We start from the raw sequence: 21,495 nt of genomic DNA on the forward strand, positions 1-21,495 counted from the left end.
GTGAAGGGAATATGAACAAGTAATTAGAAGGTCTGTAATGAATATTAGTAATATTTGTTTACCTCTAGTCGGTCAAGAGGGTGCAAATATAGCGAAATATTTGCCATGCTCTGAATATAGAACAAGAGAAAGTTAGATTTTCGTGGAAGTAGTGTAGGGTATCATATGGTCGGCCCCGTCCGACTATACTGCTCCGCTCACTGATTTTTATATAGCTACGAGTAGTCTTAAAATACTGTTTTCTTAAGAAACATGAATAATCATAAATTAATTAAACCAGGTACGCAGACAAAACTATAGAAAATATTTAGACATATTAATAATTATAATTTGTTTCGATCGCTAATTCAAGAAATTTTCATATTTTCCCATTTAAAAACCAGCATTATTCTTATTGGATTTTTTAATTGGTATTTTTTCATTTTAATAAATGTTTTTGTACAACACATTATTTATCTTTTTAATAAAAATAAGTTCATATAAAAATATGATGATTTTTTTCCTAATTAATTATTTCGATGTCTACTGTACCGAATTTGTACCGTAAATAATTATGATGATAACCCGGAATTTGTGCTCGGTCAAGGGCAGCCTCCTCAGCTCATACTGGAACAATAGGTTGGCTTTAACAGAAACAACCATTTGAACTACCAAAATGTGTATTGGTAAAACGCATCACGTGTATGCTTATTCACAAATATGTTGGTATTCAAAAATAAAACACACAACTTTTTGTGTTCAGCATCAAACTACGATTTTGCGCAGCTCTATTGAAAGACATATTTTGTGAATATAACATCTCTTTCTGCACCAATTCTGCTGTACACATTTTTTTTATTAATTTATACATATTGGATTTTCCTTATGAATATGATTTGAGATATTTTCCTAATTGCCTTTTAATTTATGGAATCTCCCAGATGTGCGTAAATATTAAATTACGCACTTCACTCAGGTAGAAGATGAGATGAGATACCACTCGTAATTCATCATGCGTTAAAATTTTTATTGTAGATGCACATTTTCCCTTTAGTATATGACGAATGATATTGAACTCCTCCAAATGCAGACTGTATCATCTGTCAACAAAAAAACCAACCCAACAAAAAATGTAAACAAAAAACAGCTGGGCGAGGTATTGTTGCTATTTGGGCCTTCCTCCCCTACTTCAGCCAAACGAAAAGTTTCATCAACACTTAAGATATGCTATCGTGTGTTGTTGTTACTGCTGTTCGTTGTCGATGACTAAACCGACCAGTGGAGAACGTGAGTGACGAGACATATTCACGAGACCCAAAACAATACATATTTATTGACGAATGTGTGTAAATATATACTATTAATTGGGGTATGGCTGAACGACAGCGGCATACGTGCATAAAACGACGTACATCCATATAACTGCGAAAAAACGAGTACGTTAATATGTATGTAGATATGTACACTACGTTACATATTGACACTCACTCGACGCTGTAATGTTTGGAGCACATACATATCAAAGTCACGAGAGTATTTGGTTGTTGTTGGTGTTGTATTGTGCATGTACAAACAAAACCAAACCTTAGCAGATAATAATTATATACACAACATGTATATTTATATATAACCACACAACAACAACAATATCAAAGGGTGTTTGATAAACACAACCAAACAAAAAAATGTGTGTTAATGTTTTGTTTTTGTTTCATTTACATTTTGTGTTTGTTTTTCGCATCTCTTCATTGATAACAACAAGAATAAACGGAATCCAACCTTTTACACATGCACTGAGAGCAGCGCTGCCTTTGTTGCTTTGTTTACTCGGTGTGCCTGTGGATTGTATTGTGCATGACTGCGCTGCCGCTGCCTGTTTGCGAGAGAGTATTGCGGTAATAACAGCCACAGCCTGAGAGAAAGAGAAGCATGCTTTGGTTTGTTGGTATAAAACCGGCTGTTTGGCACGAAATGGCAAGCATTCATTCCAAAGTTGTCAATCGTATAACTACAAACGTCAGAACAACTTGCTATACGGCAATAAAGTAGTAGCACAAAATAAAATCGAGAAAACAACAGTCTCTTGTGTAACAAAAACATCGTATCCGAGCAAAGATTTCAATAAGAAATTCTGTAGTGGAAAACAGAAGTCTATTGTAGATTTTTTCGAAATTTATTCCAAGTTCCAAATACAAATCAATACAAAATGAGTCAAATTGTGAAACAAACCAGCCGCTTGATGCCACAAATCACCAAACAAGGTAAGGAGTGTATTACATGTTTTGTGCCACACCATCCAAATGAAAAACAACAATAACATTCAATGAAAATTTGTGATGATGAAAATCTTTTGGAATTTGGTCACCATTGGACATCGTGGGTCAATGGCCAGTGAATCTAGAATTGTCATCAATAAAAAAATTGTGATTTAAAGAAGTCTCAGAGAATTGCGTTTTAGATTCCAGTTAGGGAAGTTACCCGCCCATTAAATTGTGGTGAAATTGTTTGCCCATGGGGCACCAAAATTGAAAAAATTTCGGCTGTTTCTAATCCAGAAATGAAAAATACTAAAATCGGTTTTGTGTTCATATCCAAGACTTGAGTGAGAATTATTACGAAAAAATCTTGATATATCGATCAGAAAATCTATAGAATAACCCATTTGATTCGGAAATCGATTCTTCAATCTGAAAATTTTTCAAATAACTGGAGAAATAAAGATAAGCTCTTATTTCCAATAAGAAAATATCAAATAAAATACTGTGCCTTACAAAAGTGGACCCGATTTTTAGCAACATTTCGAAATTTGAATTATTTAAAAAATCTCGAATATTTAAAATTATTCAAAACGATAGAAACTAATAATTCCAATTTGCAAAAAAAAAATCCAATTAGAATGCAGTTGGATCGATTAAATGTTATATTTGGAAATATGTGAATATTTGAACTTATAATTTTAATATCGACCATTCTAAATCACAAATTTTCAGATTTTTTCCTATATATTTCTATTTTAAATACTCAAATTTTAATAATTTATTTTTTCTTTATTTTTATTTACAGTGGCCTGCTTCTCCACCTCTTCAGCCCGCCTGCAAGAAGGTGAAACCTTCAAAGGTACCTTGAAACCAAAAAGTGCCCGCTTCATCGAATTCCAAAAGAAATTGAGAGCCAAAACACCCTTGGGTAAATTGGATGAATTCTCACGTCATCCCTTCCAAGAAGTTGAACCCTTGAGACCATGGCCCAACAATGTTAACCCCCACACTGGTGAAATTGGTGGTCCCGCCGGCCCCGAACCCACACGTTATGGCGATTGGGAACGTAAGGGACGTGTATCCGATTTCTAGTCATAAAATCTTTAAAATTTAAGTATCCTCAACAGCCATCATCCCAAAATCATCCTAACGTTAGTTGATAGTAAGATATACATACGTACATAATAACATAGAGAGGCACTTTAGTTTTTTTCGTTTCACATTACTTTTTTTTTTGTTTTTGTATAATATTTAGAAAATTGTTTAGCTTGTAAGCGTTTGCAAGGCTTCCTCGCTCCATTGACCTGATAACAACATAAGGAAACAAATTGATTTCCTTGATAAATGGGGAAAACATTTTTAATTATTATCGCCTTGCTCTTTAGGATTTACTTAATTGTTCTTCTCTTTTTATTATGCATTGTTAAGTTGTGATTTTTCTACACAACTATCCATAATAGACTGCTGTATACTAATAAAAAAATGTAATAACTCGAAATGTAATGAAATGAGAAAAAAAAAATCAAAAACCAAAAAAAAAATATTTTAAAATAAAAAAATATTTAAAAAAATTTAAAAGAAAAACTTGTAATGTGTTTTAATTTAATAGAAATATTGTGGGGACTTTGATTTCATTTAGAAGAGCGACATCAAAAATGAAAATAATATAAAAATTAAATATTATTTTTCGAAAAATATTTTTTTTATATAAATGAAAAAAATATTTTTTAAATGCATATTTTAGTAAATAAAATATTGAAAATATTTTACTACAATACAATTTTAATACAAAAAAGAAAAAACATTTTAATAAACAATTATTAAAATAAAAAAATAAAAATATCTTGCTAAAACTTTAAAAAATTATTTAAATATAAAAAATATTTTTAAAATATTTAACTAAAATTTAAAATATATGTATACCCTTCACAACACTGTGGTACAGGGTATTATGTCTTTGTACATATGTTTGTAACTGGCAAAGGGAAATGAGATAGACACATGGTTCCTTTTGAGAATATGCATAGAATCACTTTCTGAGTCGATTTATGCATGTCCGTCAGTCCGTCCGTCTGTAGATGTTAAATTGTAAACATAGTACAGGTCGCATTTATGATCCGATTTGAAAGAAATTTTGAATATGTCACTTATTTGGCCCAAGGACGAACCCTATTGAAATTGGGAAAAATCGGTTCAGATTTAGATATACCTCCCATATATAGTTTCGACCGATTAAAGGTAAATGGGACACCACAGTCCCTATATGTCCGATTTGCACGAAATTCGGCATAGAGTACTGAATTAGGTCCAGAATAATGTGTGCTAAGTTTCGTGAAAATCCGTTTAGATTAAGATATAGTTCCTATATATGGTTTTGTCCGATTTTATGTAAATTGTGCACCAAAGTCGGTATATATCTTTCGATTTGCGAAACTTTTAAATATATATATATATATATATATATATAAATTAAAAAATAAAGGGATTTTTTAAAGCATCTGTTCATTTATTAAATTAAATCTTAATATTTTTTCATATATTTAAAAAATCTAACACCACAAATTAACAATTAAATGTCATCCTTCAAATAATAGGTTCGTTCGTTTACTTTCCCAGTAATATTTACTCAGTAAGATTTGCAGAGAGTGAAAATCCGTTTAGATTAAGATATAGTTCCTATATATGGTTTTGTCCGATTTTATGTAAATTGTGCACCAAAGTCGGTATATATCTTTCGATTTGCGAAACTTTTAAATATATATATATATATATATATATATATTAAAAAATAAAGGGATTTTTTAAAGCATCTGTTCATTTATTAAATTAAATCTTAATATTTTTTCATATATTTAAAAAATCTAACACCACAAATTAACAATTAAATGTCATCCTTCTAATATTAGGTTCGTTCGTTTACTTTCCCAGTAATATTTACTCAGTAAGAATTTGCAGAGAGTAAATACGAATTTTTCCTTTTCAAGAGAGAAAAACTGCAAAAAGTAAACGAACAACATCCAGTAAAAAGATTGTTTCGACACAGCTGATTAAAACAACAAACAAATTGGCGCAAACTAAAAAACAGCATTTTTATTAGAAAAATGGATAACAAGCGGAAAATTGATGTTGTTTGTTCTCCACAAACATTTAAAAGGGTTATGACCGGTAAGTTTTAACTATTTATTTGGAAATATATTGATGTTGATTGATGTTTACAGATTCGGTGTATATGGAGTCAGTGGTTTGGAACCTAAAAAATCGTTCGCCAATTACTCTTGTATTACCTTATTTTTAAATACTTGCGTTTTCTTCATCCATTTTTGTATTTAATGATACAAAATCAAAATAAAATTCACAAAACAATCAATTTTCTTGAGAACAATTTTTTGTTTGTTTACAAAACATAACAAAACAGCTGATTAAATATCAGCTGATGGTACAAGAAAATTCTTACTGAGTAAATTTTCCTTGTAAGAATTTGCAAATACTCAGTAACACAACTGTCAAATCTGCTCTCTCAATTCACTCTCTTTTACTGGGATTTTGGGTAAACGAACAACATTTTGTAATAATTTGTACAAATTCGTAAAAATTATTGAGTAAACGAACGAACCTATTGTTTCCTTGTTTGTCCTTAATACAACAGCTGTTGGCTTTCTGGTTCCTTCAAACGCTTAACCATATCTCCACTTATTGTCCACAATTGATTTTGTAAATTCTCATTTTGCGATAGCTTGCTTGGCTCACAGAAATAACAATTGTTAAAGTAAAGCCCTGTAAGGCCAGTAAGTTCATTGGCAGTGGCACAATAGATACTCGTGGCAGCCGCCTGTTGCTGTAAAGAAACAATGCAAAGAAAAAAAAAAACGAAAGAATGAAAAACTAATTACAATAAAGAACCTTCGGAATTTGTGTGTTGTATAATAGCAATTGTTGTTTGCCACAACGATTTTCTATTTAAATTTTTATAAAAAAATGTGAATTAAATTTTTGAAAACTTACCAGTGATTTAGTGAATGGTCTCACTAATGCGAACAGTAAACGATAAAACCACCAATTCCGTTGTATCCGTGTTGATACCATATTACCGGGATGTACAGAGAACACAGATATGCCGCGATGTTTCCAAAGCTGAAATTAGAAATAATTTTGTTTATTAATTAATTCGGTATTAAAATCATGAACAGATATTAGAATCTGGGGAGATATCTCGCAAAAAAAAGACTGACTTATTTGTGCATCACCTGAAGAAACGAATCTTGAAATACTCTTTAAAGGTCACAATTGGTGTCAAGTTGTAGGACAAGGCTGTATTTTTTTTTTGGAAATTTTTACAATATGTTGTGCGTATAACTGACATTTTTCGATTAAAAAAAAACCTAGAACTAATGCGGAAATTTTGTTGTGAAGTTAACTGAATTATTAGCTCAATGTCGGGATGGAAACATTATTGGAAGTAACTGTAATTGAAAGTATGTAACTGTCTATATAACTATGGTGAGTGTACAACATTGAGGAGTTATAATATATTTCAAATTTGAATTTTAACTACAGACCATTGAAGAATTTCTTCAACATCCCTCGTATAAATAATTTCGTTCAAGCCGAATGTCCTGTCCTGCATTTCGGTCAAAATGAAATATTTCATTTTTATGTGAGTGCGTGTGTGTGTGTGGTGTTATTCTTATCGAACCGGGTTCATATTTTCTGGTGGACTAATCGAATACTGGTTTCTTGGATGCAACTTTAAGATGGCATGTGGTGCCTGCGTGTACAAGAACAAGTTCATGCCATGCAACTAACAAACAAATAAATATGTATTACTTCATTATTTGTTGTTGTATCATATTTTTTTTGTTAGTCAGAATATTTTTTGCACTCTGCTCGTGTATTGCACAAGTCTCGCTACAATCCAAGGTATATTTAATAAGGTAGCCGCATCGGCCCAGCTGTTGGGCAAATAAATGTCAAAAATGTTGTTGTAGTGTTGAACCAAAAAATTAAAAAACAAAATTATAAATGAAAATCTCCGAATTTCGAAAAGCTTTTTTGGCACTACTTTTATTAACATTTTCTACAAGAATTTTTGTAAAAAAATCTTGTCAATCTGTTTGTTTTTGCAAAATATTTTTGACATATCAAAATACAACAACCGATGTTTGTTGTAGAAATTCGCCGATGCGGCTACCTTGTATATCTACCTTGCTACAATCCTTAACGAGACGAGACGTTGTTATTTTTGGTTTGTATGTGCAGCGAATTAAGTGTGACCAAGTATGTCACCGATTTATTTAAAAGAAAAAATGTTTTCGATTATTAGGCGTTTGACTGTGCACGTGAGTGATTCGAAGCCGGTTTTTGGCATTTTGGGAGAATGTTTGTTGTTGGCTACAGCATTTTATTCATGATGGTCTATTATTAATGTGCATATATTTCAAAGGGATGTGTGTGATGGTGGTATTTTTTTGGTATACATTTTGAAAGATTAATTTCTTGAGAATACATGACACCTTCTTAAAATAACCGGTCATACAAATGTACTTTTTTAATATAAAGATATATAAAAAATGAGTTAAAAATTCGTAAACTACGACCGGGCCAAATTTTCCGAAGTTAATAATCTTGGGATTTTTATATACGAACATAGCAAAGAAGTAGACCAATGTCGACTATGTTTTCCAAGGATATTTTGCAACCCATGGACCACAAGAAATAGTAAATTGCAGCCACTTTTGAAGGAAAAATTTCATAAAATTAAAAAAAAAAAAAACAGTAAGGAAAGTAATAAATTCGAACGGGGCCGACTATTCTAACATAACATGATCTATATATTAATATGAACCGAATTAGATTAATCCATAAGCATGTCATTCTGTAACTCTTCAGTTGGATAGATAGAGAATGCGACAATATTATGTTAATCGATTTAAAGCAAATCTCAATCGGACACTTATTGATTATTTAAAACCCAATAAACATGAAGTCGGTCGAATATATGGGCTATATTTCTACAAAGAGCAATTACGTCACTCTATACTCAATTTTGTACGTTGTACAAAATTTCACGTCAATATGACAAAAATGAGTAGTTTGGGCACCATTTAATTAAAATCGAACGAAAATATTAATGGAAGCTATATCTAAACCGAGTTCAATGAAACTTGTCACAGTTAGTTTAAAATACTTTTAACACGGTGCATCATTTACTTAAAAAATATAGGATCTATATCCAAATCTGAACTGATTTGAACGAAACTTGTCACACGTTAGGCCATACTAACTTCACTACGTTGTGCAAATCGGACGAAAATATATATTGAAGGTATATCTAAATCCGAACCGATTTTCAGGAAACTTAGCACACATCATTTTAGACTTAATTCGGTACGCTATGCCAAATTTCGTACAAATCGAGGGATATATAGGGACTTTGGTCCACCATTTACACAAAATCGGACGAAACTATATATGGGGGCTATATCTAAATCTGAACCGATTTTCTTCAAATTTTCTTCAATAGGGTTCGTCCTTGGGCCAAATAAGTGACTTGTGCCAAATTTCATCAAAATCGGATCATAAATGTGACCTGTACTTTGTTTACAATTTAACGGACGGACGGACGGACAGACAGGCAGACGGCCATGCATAAATCGACTCAGAAAGTGATTCTATGCATATTCTTAAAAGGAACCATGTGTCTACCTCGTTTCCTTTTGCCTGTTACAAACATATGCACAAAGACATAATGCACTGTACCACGGGAAACCTTCAAACGTAGAACCCAGAATATCAAGTTACAGCCATATTCGGTTTCAAAACCCTGAAAATACCAAAATTTAATCTATACTTTTTAAAAGAGTAAAGTGATTGACTGACTGACTTAACGATTCATCAACGCCCAGACGAAACGACTGAAGCTAGAATATTGAAATATTGGGTGAGGGTCACTCTTACTCCAAAGGTAACAGATAGGCTGGGTTTTTGGAAATTCGTACTAGAACGTTTCGAAAAGTACTAAATGTGATACCATTTGTGTTTGGCGAACCGGTAGAGCTAGAACTCTTAAATTTTAAATGAGGGTCACCGATGGAGCGTAGAAAATATATAGCAAAGGGTTTTTTGGGCATTCGAACTATAAGTATACAAAAAGTAATTTGTACAATGAAATTTGGAGTCACGATCACTGTAGGGGTCTAGGATTGGGGTCCGGATTCAGTTTAAGAAATTAATACTTATGGGTACTAAATAGTACTAAAATTGGTAAAATTGCTAATTTAGGTGAACCAATAGAAACCAATAGATAGAATCATGAAATTTGGAGTCAAGATCACTGGTGGAGTGTTAGATTGAGATATGTAGGATGTTTTAGAAAATTGTACTAATGTGTACTAAATTTGGTACAATTTAAACTCTGGGAGTTGGAATCCTGAAATTTTGATTTCGGATCACTTTGGAGGTGTAGGATTGGGAAATGTAGGAAGTTTTGGAAATTGGTACTGCTGTGTACTAAATTTGGTTCAATTTGAATTGTGGTTGAACTGATAGAGTTGGAATCCTGAAACTTGGATTTAGGATCACTGTGGGGGTGTAGGTTTGGCATAAGTAGGAAGTTTTAGAAATTCGTACTACTGTGTACTAAATTTGGTACAATTTGAATTGTGGGTGAACCAATAGAGTTGGAAACCTGAAATTTGAATTTAGAATCATTGTGGGGGTGTAGGATCGGGGTATGGAGGAAGTTTTTGGGATGGTTGAGGTGGGTACTTATTGAAATAATGTGTTCTGAAAGGAACTACATTTATTAAAATTTTAAGTTGGGTTAACATTTAGAGCTCGAATCATGAAATTTGATACTAAATGGTACTCAAATTTAATTTATGGTCGATATTAATGTGTGGATTGCTTAGTTTTCCTGACATATGCAGTTTTCCGTGAAAATAAAATAATATGTTTATACATGTTTTAATATTTCCCACATTCGCTAACCAAGTAGCTGGTATATGCTAGTAACAAATATTTTATTTTAGGAAAATGTGTTATCCTATTAGATCTGAAAATATAAAATAACAGATAATTCGGTTGGAAAATGTGTCTAGAAAAAAAAAATAAATAAAATTCGGATTTTTTGTTGCAAATAAAAATTTAGTTTTTAATGAATTTTGTATTGGTTTCATTATAAAATCAAAATGGTAGCTCAAAAAGCCAATGAACTTCCATTCTGACATTACAAATCTATTTTATGATTTTTTATATTTTAATTGATCGTGTGTTTCTTGTAAGACCTGAGTGGTCTATAGTTACAAAGTATGACCTCCACTCCTTAGTACGTCAAATACTAAATTACATTTTTTTTACTCACAACATACCTTAGCTAACTTGGCAGCAAACAGCACATTACATAATTTTGCATTATTATAGGCCATCATACTCCAATATTTCTCCGCTGGAGGTGACAAATGTTGTGGCGTTAAATTATCCGCTGGCAAATTGGCATATCTGAAACGACATAAAAATTTTAAATGCGTCATATTATTTAAACTTGAAAGCAAGTGAATAAAGTTGATTATGATCGGTTTGGACGAATTGTAAATATCCTAAACACATAATATTGACTTAAGATTTAATCAATTGGTAGTTGATGGCAAGTAAGACGAACTTCATCGGCAGTCTTACACAATTAATATACCACATCCAAGATTTACTCCTGATAATTAGAAATTCAAGAGAGAAGAGAAAAATTACAACTGACCAGTGTTTCAAAATAATAGAATTTTTCAAAGGACTGGGAAAAAACTTCAACTAATCCAAAGTTTAAAATTTATTAAGAGCAGACCCTATAAAATTTAAAAGAGATTTGTGGACCAAACAAATTTGACATATTTAATGTTGACCTACCAGAGGTTTCATTAAATTTAAAATTTTTAATATTTTCAACTCTTGGGATGGTAACAGAAGGAGTGGACCGATAGACTGTATCTTCGGTTATGATTTAGATATGGTAAAAATAGTACTTTGTGCGAAGTTTGGATCAAATCGAATACCCAAATAGCATCGAGATTTACAAAATGTTCAAAAAAATTGATAATTTATGGGTAAAGTACTAAAAGAAGTGGAGCGATAAATCTCATTTTCGGATTAAAATAAGGTGTGAAAAACGTATTATTGTGCAAAGTTTAGAAAAAAAATGGATGCTACAGGAGGAATCATTTTACACAACTATGTTGTGAGGATATCAAAGCTTTGTGTGGCCCCAAAAGTTTGCAACCGTAATCCTCATATCTTAATTAGCTGAGTCGATCTAGAAATTTTTAAAAATCCGATGCAGACCACAGTTATGGACCAATCGCCACGATATTTTGCATGTGTGACAGGTTCTGGCCAAAGAAGACTCCTATAGCTTTTTTTTAAACGATCGGTTAATAGGAGAATAAAATTGTATATATTTTATTTCTATACAATATTTTTTTATTACAAACGGAATCACGGGCCTAACATGGAATACCATAGTGTAGCCTGTAAGAAAACGACATTCACTAGAATTGCAAACAACAACAACAACTACAAATTGTATGCAAATGTTGTTTATTAGAGATTAATTTACATAGCCTACAACGCACAATGAACTAAAAATAACCACAATAACAACTTGAAATAGTAGCAGCAACAATAACAACCGCGGGCAGTGGTCTCTATAATTTATATCAAAATATGCATAAATTACTATATGAAGAAAAAACAAAATAATAAAAGAGAGAGACAACAAATGAAAACAACTATCAAGAATAGTTTTCAAGAAAAAAACACGCAAAAAATAAAATAATAATAATAGTAGTAGGAAAAAAATTAAATACGCCCATATGAAAATTGATGTTGTAGTACGCACGCATTCACATGCTCAGTCACGTTTTTTAACGGCGTTTGGCAACTTTGTGTGGAAAAATTATGGGGTTTAAACTAAGGATAGTATTTTAGATACCTCAATAAGCATGGATATTTAAAGGAAAATTTGTTTCCGGGATCTCAGTTAGAGTGGATTTCTTAAATATTATTTTTTTAAGGGGCCTTAACAAGCGTGAATTTTTAAAATATTTTGTTTTCTAGGGACCCCAATAAGCGTTGATTTTTAAAAGTATATTTTTCAGGGACCTCAGTAAGAATGGCTTTTTAAAGTATATTTTTTCAGGGACTTCGGGATTTTTTAAAGAATATTTTTCAGGGACTTCAATAAACGTGGATTTTTAAAAGAAAAATTTCCAAGGGCTTAAATATGCGTGGATTTAAAAAAGGAAATTTTCCAAAGACCTCAATAAGCGTGGATTTAAAAAAAGGAAATTTTCCAAGGACCTCAATAAGCGTGGATTTAAAAAAAGGAAATTTTCCAACGATCTCAATAAGCGGGGATTTAAAAAAATGTTTTTTCAGGGACCTCAATAAGCGGGGATTTAAAAAAATATTTTTTCAGGGACCTCAATAAGTGTGGACTTTTTTAGAAAAATATTTTTTCAGGGACCTCAATAAATGTTGACTTAGAGCGGATTTTTTAAAGCTTATTTTTTCAGGGACCTTAAAAATCGCGGATTTTTAACATATTTTGTTTTTTTCAGAGACCTCAATAAGCGTGGATTTTTACAAGATTTTTTTTCAAGGACCTCAGTAAGAGTGGATTTTTAAAAAAATATTTTTTCAGGAACCTCAATAAGCGTGGATTTTAAAAAGAATTTCTTTTTTAAGGACCTCAACAAGCGTGGATTTTTAAAAGAATATATTTTCAAGGACCTCAATTATTGTGGATTTTCGAGAACATATTTTTTCAGGGACCTCAATTATCGTGGATTTTCGAAAACATATTTTTTCAGGGACCTTGACAAGCAAAGATTAAAAAAATAGTTACTCGGGAACTTAATTCTGAAAAAAATATTTCCTCAAAGACATCAGCTAGCGAATATTGTGTGAATTTTATAAAGATTCGACCCTAACTTGAAGTACCTCTCCCAAAATATTCTCTAGCTCCATAACCTATAAGTGTCAACTTGCCCAGCCTGCAGCCGTATTTATTTATTTAAGACGCAATCACTTTAAACTTATCTATCTACTCAATTGAGTTCAATATGTCTTTTTTTCTTCATTTCGATTGATAATTACAACAACTACAACGATGGTCTCGTTTCGGGCATAACGTTTAATTCACATGCACACACCACCCGAGGAGGCAGCACATGCTGGCTATTCACACTGCTCACTGCTGCTGCATGTGCCAAGAGTTCAAATACATTTTTTGAGATGATTTATTAATAACAAAATATAATAAAAAATATATACATACACACATATGAATGCACATACCTACATATATATCAAATAGTAAATAACAACACCAAAAGCCCCACTAAAAAAACAACAACAAATACCGGCTGATATTTGTTTAGGCGTACAAATGCCTATTTTTAAAAGACAACTAAAGATATGGACTTTGGACTTACATCCAAGTGCACTCCACCGGCGAATGGAGCTGAACATACAAATGTACACATTCTCACACACACACACGGATGTGTTGTTATTTACAACGTCAAGCTAACCACAGCAAGAGAGTCATACCAAGCCTTAAATCACATGCGACACATCATTGCTATAATTGCTCCAATGGATATTTGAACTCTCTGCTGTCAGTCAAGTAGTCGTATATGCAAAACAAACAAACAGACAAACAAAATGTGCAACAGATTGGGAGTCTTAAATAAAAGCCACAAAAACAAAAAAATATTCAAAAAATGTGGAACATATTTGAAATTGTTACGATTAAAAGTGCGGTGCCAGGGACCGAAATAGAGACTTTCAGAGAATATTACAGAATAATGGGATAGGATCGAAGTAGGTCTTCTTATAGTTGAAAGGTAGGTCTTCTTATGGACGAGCAGTTTCTGGGACCGCAATAGGCGTGAATTTTTAAATCATATTTTTTTCAAGCACCTAAATAGGAGTGGATTTTTAAAGAATATTTTTTCAAAGACCTCCATAGGCGTGGATTTTTAAAGAATATTTTTTCAAAGACCTCCATAGGCGTAGATTTTTTAAAGACAATTTTTTCAAAAACCTCTAAAGGCGTGTATTTTTTAAAGAATATTTTTTCAAAGACCTCCATAGTCGTGGAATATTTTTTCAAAGACCTCCATAGGCGTGGATTTTTTAAAGAATATTTTTTCAAAGACCTCCATAGGCGTGGATTTTTTAAAGAATATTTTTTCAAAGACCTCCATAGGCGTGGATTTTTTAAAGAATATTTTTTCAAAGACCTCCATAGGCGTGGATTTTTTAAAGAATATTTTTTCAAAGGACCTCCATAGGCGTGGATTTTTTAAAGAATATTTTTTCAAAGACCTCCATAGGCGTGGATTTTTTAAAGAATATTTTTTCAAAGACCTCCATAGGCGTGGATTTTTTTAAGAATATTTTTTCAAAGACCTCCATAGGCGTGAATTTTTTAAAGAATATTTTTTCAAAGTCCTCCATAGACGTGGATTTTTTAAAGAATATTTTTTTAAAGGCCTCCATAGACGTGGATTTTTTAAAGAATATTTTTTTAAAGGCCTCCATAGGCGTGGATTTTTTAAAGAATATTTTTTAAAGGATTTGAGGACTCGGTGTGGATTTTTTAAAGAATATTTTTTAAAGGATTTGAGGACTCGGTGTGGATTTTTTAAAGAATATTTTTTTCAAAGGATTTGAGGACTTGATGTGGATTTTTTAAAGAATATTGATAATTTTTGGTCAAAGTCCTCCATAGACGTGGATTTTTTAAAGAATATTTTTTAAAGGATTTGAGGACTCGGTGTGGATTTTTTAAAGAATATTTTTTAAAGGATTTGAGGACTAGGTGTGGATTTTTTAAAGAATATTTTTTTCAAAGGATTTGAGGACTTGATGTGGATTTTTTAAAGAATATTGATAATTTTTGGTCAAAGTCCTCCATAGACGTGGATTTTTTAAAGAATATTTTTTTAAAGGCCTCCATAGGCGTGGATTTTTTAAAGAATATTTTTTAAAGGATTTGAGGACTTGGTGTGGATTTTTTAAAGAATATTTTTTTTTAAACATTTTGTTAGGCGTGGATTTTTTAAAGAATACTTTTTTCAAAGGATTTGAGGACTTGGTGTGGATTTTTTAAAGAATATTTTTTTCAAATGATTTGAGGACTTGGTGTGGATTTTTTAAAAAATATTTTTTTCAAAGGATTTGAGGACTTGGTGTGGATTTTTTTAAGGAATATATTCGGGGACCATAAGAAAACGGATTTTACGTATGGATTTATTTTTCGAGGACCATGTGAAACAGAGATATATTTTTCAGGGACTATAAGAATAGTCGTAGACTTTTTAAAGGGGGTTTTCAAGGACCTCAATATTTTTCAACGTGTCAAAAAGCCTGATTTGTTAAAATAGTTTTTCAAGGACCTCAATAAGTGTGGATATATGAAATAATGTTTTCAGGGACCTAAAGAAACGCGCATTTACTTTTGGATGCGTGGATTTCTAGAATATATTTTTGTGGACTGAGAATTCCTAGAAGATTTTTATTTATAGACCTCAAAAGCCATGGATTCCTAGAATATGTTTTAATGACTTCTAAAGGCGTGGTTTTCTAGACGATTGCTTTTAAACGACCTCTAAAGGCGTGGATTTCTAGAAGGTGTTTTTGCGACCTCAAAAACTGTGAATTCCTAGAAAATTTTTTGATTTAGAGACTTAAAAAGGCGTGGATTCCTAGAAGATTATTTTTTTAATGACATTTAAATGTGTGGATTTCTAGAAGATTGTTTTTTAATTACCTCTAAAGGCGTGGATTTCCAGATGATTTTTTTTCGGGACCTCAAAATGCGTAGATTTCTAGAAGATTATATTTAGGGATCTTAATAACCTGTTTATTTGTATATTTTCAGTAGAAAAATATATCTTCTTATAAAAGAACTAAAAAAATCTTAAAAAAATTTGCGTATACTTTCAACAATCACTGTTTACCGGTTTGTTTTGTTTTCCACATATTAAATCGCAGAAAAACAAAAACAAACGATAAAATACAATAAAATTATTCAAAAACACACAAAACCCAAAACAAGCGAATGAGACAATTTGGACTTTGGATTTGTTTTGGTTCAGTTCAGACAAAAACTCAAGTTTGCAAAAAAATAACAAAACAAATTAATTTTTGTTTTCAAGGGACTTTAAACCATGCTCCATTGGAAATGACGCCGTACAAAAGACATCCGAAGAAACAAACACAACCAACAATCACGAATGATAGTATCAAAGAAATGGGACATTTGTCACAGAAACGAAAACATTTTGAGAAAGTTCGACAATGCAACGGTTTTTGCGTTATAATCAGCGATAGACACAATCAGACCTACTGACGAGGAAATTGTCCTATAATTCAAAAATTGTATTTTGATTATCAGTAAATTCAGTCGTCGTTCGTCAACTTGTTGACGTCTTTTGCAGCCGACTTGCTGGGGAGGTTTAAAGTTCACCAAGATTTAATTCAATAAAAATTATAATTTGTTTATACTGATCAAGAATTATTTTTGAAATATCAATTAGGAGAATTATAGTCGTCGATTTGCAACGCAAAATTGAACCTAGTTTTTTGTGTGTCGCACAATTGTTTATCGTGCTAGGTGTAGATATCCGATGATATATTTATGTTATTTGGCAAAATATGCAAATACGAAACAGATGCTATTGCTTAGGTTATTTTTTGAATTTTTTTTAATAACCATGCCTATCATTATCATTTTGTATTATATTCCGCCAATAGGGCTACTTAAAAAAATATTTCTTAACCAGTGAGAGGAGTAGTATAGTCGGACGGGGCCGACCATACGATACCCTACACAACTACCATGGAACTCAAATTTTCTGCGGATGTTTATTCCGAGCCTGGGCAATATTTTTCCTGATATTTGCAACCTCTTGCCCGATTAGAGGTAAACAGCACCTCTTTCTCACACTGACATATTTTCCGGCTTTTCATTTGTGGTCTATAGATCGACTCCAATATAACACAAAAAATTAAGTTTTCAGCCCACTTCATTCCAAAATTATTATCTGATCATCACCGAAAATTATAGGCGTTGTCCTTGACAATAACTGTTACCTCATGGAACAAAGCGATCTGCGCTATAGTTCCGCTCTCTAGAGTGATAATGGGTTACTAAATAATATACAAATGCGGAGATACCTGTAAATATTTAGGTGTAACTCCCACATCCGAGCACATACAACAATATAATTGATATTAATTTAAAGGTCAACCACTCCTCTTGAATATAATATCAACTTCTCAGGTCTATGTCCTTCAGGGGTAAATATATACGCTATAGAATACAAATGTTGTCATTTTTCACACAAAAGTCAGGGTCCATTTGACACGCTAAATATTGACCGATCTTTATCAAAACAGGCATGCTTATTATTTGGCCCGATCCCCTTCTCCATGCAAAATTTCACGATGTTCGGGCCATTATTGCGGCCTCTGGAGCGACCAGAAAAACCGACAAAAATTTTGTATTTGGTCCATTCCATCCCCTAAATATTAACCGATCTTTCCCAAAAACAATAGGGCTCTTCATTGGCCATAACCCATCCTACATGCAAAATTTCGTGAAGATTGGTCCATAACTGTGGCCTGTATCGTGTTTACAAATTATAATGGACAGACGGACGGACGGACACACAGGTCTAGATCGACTCAGCTAGTCGAGATATGACGATCGATATACTTAAAGGTGGGTCTAGGACCAATATTTCGCGGTGTTACAAACTTTTGGGGCTGCACAAAGCTATAATACCCTGACAACATAGTTGTGTAGGGTATAATTATTCATGCCAATAAGGCTTAATTAAAATATTTATTTTTAAATTGACGCTATTAAACATAACAGTTACAGTTATTGAAGAAAAAAAAAACAATTAAAAAAATAATACATTTTAAAAAAAGTCTATTTAAAATACTTTAAAACATTCATCTATTAGCATTTCTAAAAAATGTATATCTTAAACCACGCCTATTAAATCTACATTATTTTTTTATTCACGCCAATAAGAATATTTCTCTTAAAAATTCCCATCAATAAGTCTACATAAAATATATTTTTAAAAATTGACATCTATTAGGCCTCCTTTTGAAAAATCATGACTGTTATGGCTACTGGAAAACATCCACGTTAATAAGGGCTACATAAAATACGTATTATTTTAATGGCGCCTATTATTATTTAAAAACTATGATCACAAATGACATTGATGTTAGTGCAGGAACGTACGCAGGGGGCGGCCCAGGACGTAATGGGCGGTATTGGGATTGAAAACTAAAATATTAGCTTGGAACTTGAGTTACATCGGCCCTTAATTAGGCCTAACCCCTTATATAATGAAAACACCAAGAAGTTGCTAGTTCCTACACAATGTTGTCAATATTGGTCCCGCTTTAGTATGCCTCATATATAATATTGCCCTTTAAATTGGAGTATTTACTGGATTTTATACACATGTTTCAAAGTACCATGCGTTAATAATGTCATGTAATGTCAACATTTTAGGGTTTTGAGATTTTAGGAAAACCCTCATTGAAATTGCTGAATATTCTATTTGGTTATATGTATGCTCCCTATGTTTTCATTTCAAAAAATTGTCAGTATTTCTGTGGTGGAGGGTATCCAAAGTTCGGCCCGGCCGAACATAACGCTTTTTACTTGTTTCCTTTCACTCTCTCTCTGTTGACAAATCAAATGTATTTCTCCCAAATAAAACACCGACACCATTGTGGCTAGTTTTGCATTCTATTGTATGTTTATTGCCGAAACCGTTAACGACCACTTCATTGTTGTTATAAAATTCGCATATCTATTTTCCAAATTAATTTGATATAAACGACAAATACAAAATAACAAATAGGTGTTAATACGAGCAACAAGATCAAGCGAAAGGTTAACATCGTATTGGATTGTAATAATGACGAAAATATAAAATCAAAATAGTATAACTGAAACGACAAATAGTTGTTTTATTTAAAATGCAGAAATCTGGACACTTATTCATATAATAAACCACTTAAACTTTACACACACTATGTGGTATGCTACACTGTTCGATATTTAATTTTAATCAGACACCCGTTGACTATTTGGGGCACAATTAACACGAAGGTCGAAAATATATATGGAAGAAATGTCTGCATCTGCACCAATTTCAACCAAACGCAATAAAGCCAGTTTAGTCTCAATTTGATACGTTGTGCAAATGTTCGTGTCAATCGGACCCAATGGTGCGAAATGAAAAAGTCAAATTTTGCCTTCCTTAAATATGAGATGAGCAGATGATTATGTGGGGTATAAAAACTTCTTTCAGCTGATGCTGTGGTTACCGGTATTTGTAACAATCTATATATATAAAAGAGCTTAGTGTTAAGTGAGTGAGTGAGTGACTGACAGATCATCGCCCAGACGAAACGGCTAAAGCTAGAAGCTTGAAATTTTGAGTGTGGGTTGGTGTTCGTGTGTAGGCGTGAGATAAGGCTGGGTTTTTGGAAATTCGAACTAGAAGGGTACGAAAAGTACTAAAATGTACCAAATATGGTACCCTTGGTATTAGGCGAATGGGAAGAGCTAGAATTCTGAAATTTGGAATGTGGGTCACTGATGTAAAGTTAGGAAGATGTACAAAAGCGTTTTTGGAAATTCGTACTAGAACGGTACGAAAAGTACTAAATGTGATACCATTTGTATTTGACGAACCGGTAGAGCTAGAACTCTGAAATTTGGATTGGTGGTCGCTGATTGTAGGATATATGTATCAACTGGTTTTTGGAAATTCGAACTATAAATATCCGAAAAGTACTAAAATGTACTTAATTTTGTACAATTTCGTACCATGTGAATTGATAGAGCTAAAAACTTGAAATTTGAAATGCGAATTAGGGATGAGATGTAGAGTCCATTTAAGGAGATGGTTTTGGAAGCATGTACTCATGTGTACGAAAAGTACTATATGATACTATATTTGGTACAAATTTAATTTGGAGATAAAAATCGAGCTGGAATCCTGAAATTTGAAATTAACATTACCGTCGGAGTGTAGGATTGGGAATGTACGTAGTTTTGGAATTATTTTACCCAGTTTCAGTAATTTTTATTCATGGGTACTAAATGGTACTAAATTTGGTACAATTTGAATTTTATGCAAACCAATAGAGCTAGAACTATGAAATTTGGAGTCAGGATCACTGTTGGGGTGTAAGATCGAGATATGTAGGAAGTTTTAAAATTTTTTACTAATGTGTACTAAATTTGGTACAATTTGAATTGTGGGTGAACCGATAGAGTTGGAATCCTAAATCTTGGATTTAGGATCACTTTGGGGGTGAAAGTTTGGGTTCAGTGGGACGTTTTGGAAATTCGTACTACTGTGTACTAAATTTGGTACAATTTGAATTGTGAGTGAACCGAAAGAGTTGTTATCCTGAAACTTGGATTTAGCATCTATGTTTGAGGTAAGTAAGAAGTTTTCGAAATTCGTACTACTGTGTACTTAATATCGTACAATTTGAAATGTAGGTGAACCGATAGAGTTGGAATCCTGAAACTTGGATTTGGGATCACTGTGGGGGTGTAGGATTGGGGTCTGTAGGAAGTTTTGGAAATTCGTACTGCAGTGTACTAAATTTGGTACAAATTGAATTGTGAGTGAACCGATAGAGTTGTAATCCTGAAACTTGGATTTAGGGTCACTGTGGGGTTGTAGGGTTAGGGTAAGTTGGAGGTTTTGGAAATTCGTACTACTGTGTACTAAATTTGGTACAATTTGGATTGTGAGTGAACCGATAGCGTTGGAATTCTGAATCTTGGAATTAGGATCACTGTGAGGGTGTAGGATTGGGGTCTGTAGGAAGTTTTGGAAATTCGTACTGCAGTGTACTAAATTTGGTACAAATTGAATTGTGAGTGAACCGATAGAGTTGTAATCCTGAAACATGGATTTAGGGTCACTGTGGGGTTGTAGGGTTAGGGTAAGTTGGAGGTTTTGGAAATTCGTACTACTGTGTACTAAATTTGGTACAATTTGAATTGTGAGTGAACCGATAGAGTTGTAATACTGAAACATGGATTTAGGGTCACTGTGGGGTTGTAGGGTTAGGGTAAGTTGGAGGTTTTGGAAATTCATACTACTGTGTACTAAATTTGGTACAATTTGGATTGTGAGTGAAC

General features: G+C 32.6%; 2 protein-coding genes across 2 annotated transcripts in view; one reads left to right on the forward strand and one right to left on the reverse strand.

Moving 5' to 3' along the window:
- The first annotated feature begins 2,157 nt into the window (after positions 1–2,157).
- LOC133326252 (succinate dehydrogenase assembly factor 4, mitochondrial-like) lies at positions 2,158–3,347 on the forward strand. The gene is made up of 2 exons (XM_061534935.1): positions 2,158–2,240; positions 3,043–3,347. Exons 1-2 carry the CDS (start codon positions 2,186–2,188, stop codon positions 3,327–3,329), a joined length of 342 nt encoding a protein of 113 aa, XP_061390919.1. The 5' UTR covers positions 2,158–2,185; the 3' UTR covers positions 3,330–3,347.
- Positions 3,348–5,870: 2,523 nt separating this feature from the next.
- The window catches only part of LOC133326258 (WW domain-containing oxidoreductase), a 51,566-nt gene continuing 35,941 nt past the window's right edge, over positions 5,871–21,495 (reverse strand). Inside the window, exons 5-7 of the mRNA XM_061534940.1 lie at positions 10,604–10,733; positions 6,240–6,368; positions 5,871–6,072 (exon numbers count right to left, since the gene is read on the reverse strand). Of these exons, the coding sequence (XP_061390924.1) occupies positions 5,872–6,072; positions 6,240–6,368; positions 10,604–10,733 (460 nt within the window). The 3' untranslated portion in view covers position 5,871. The remainder of the gene's footprint in view (positions 6,073–6,239; positions 6,369–10,603; positions 10,734–21,495) is intronic.

The sequence above is a fragment of the Musca vetustissima genome, unplaced genomic scaffold (genome assembly GCF_032173495.1).
Source record: "Musca vetustissima isolate MV318-11 ecotype Yass unplaced genomic scaffold, APGP_CSIRO_Mvet_v1 utg9089, whole genome shotgun sequence".
NCBI classification, from domain to species: Eukaryota; Metazoa; Arthropoda; class Insecta; order Diptera; family Muscidae; genus Musca; species Musca vetustissima.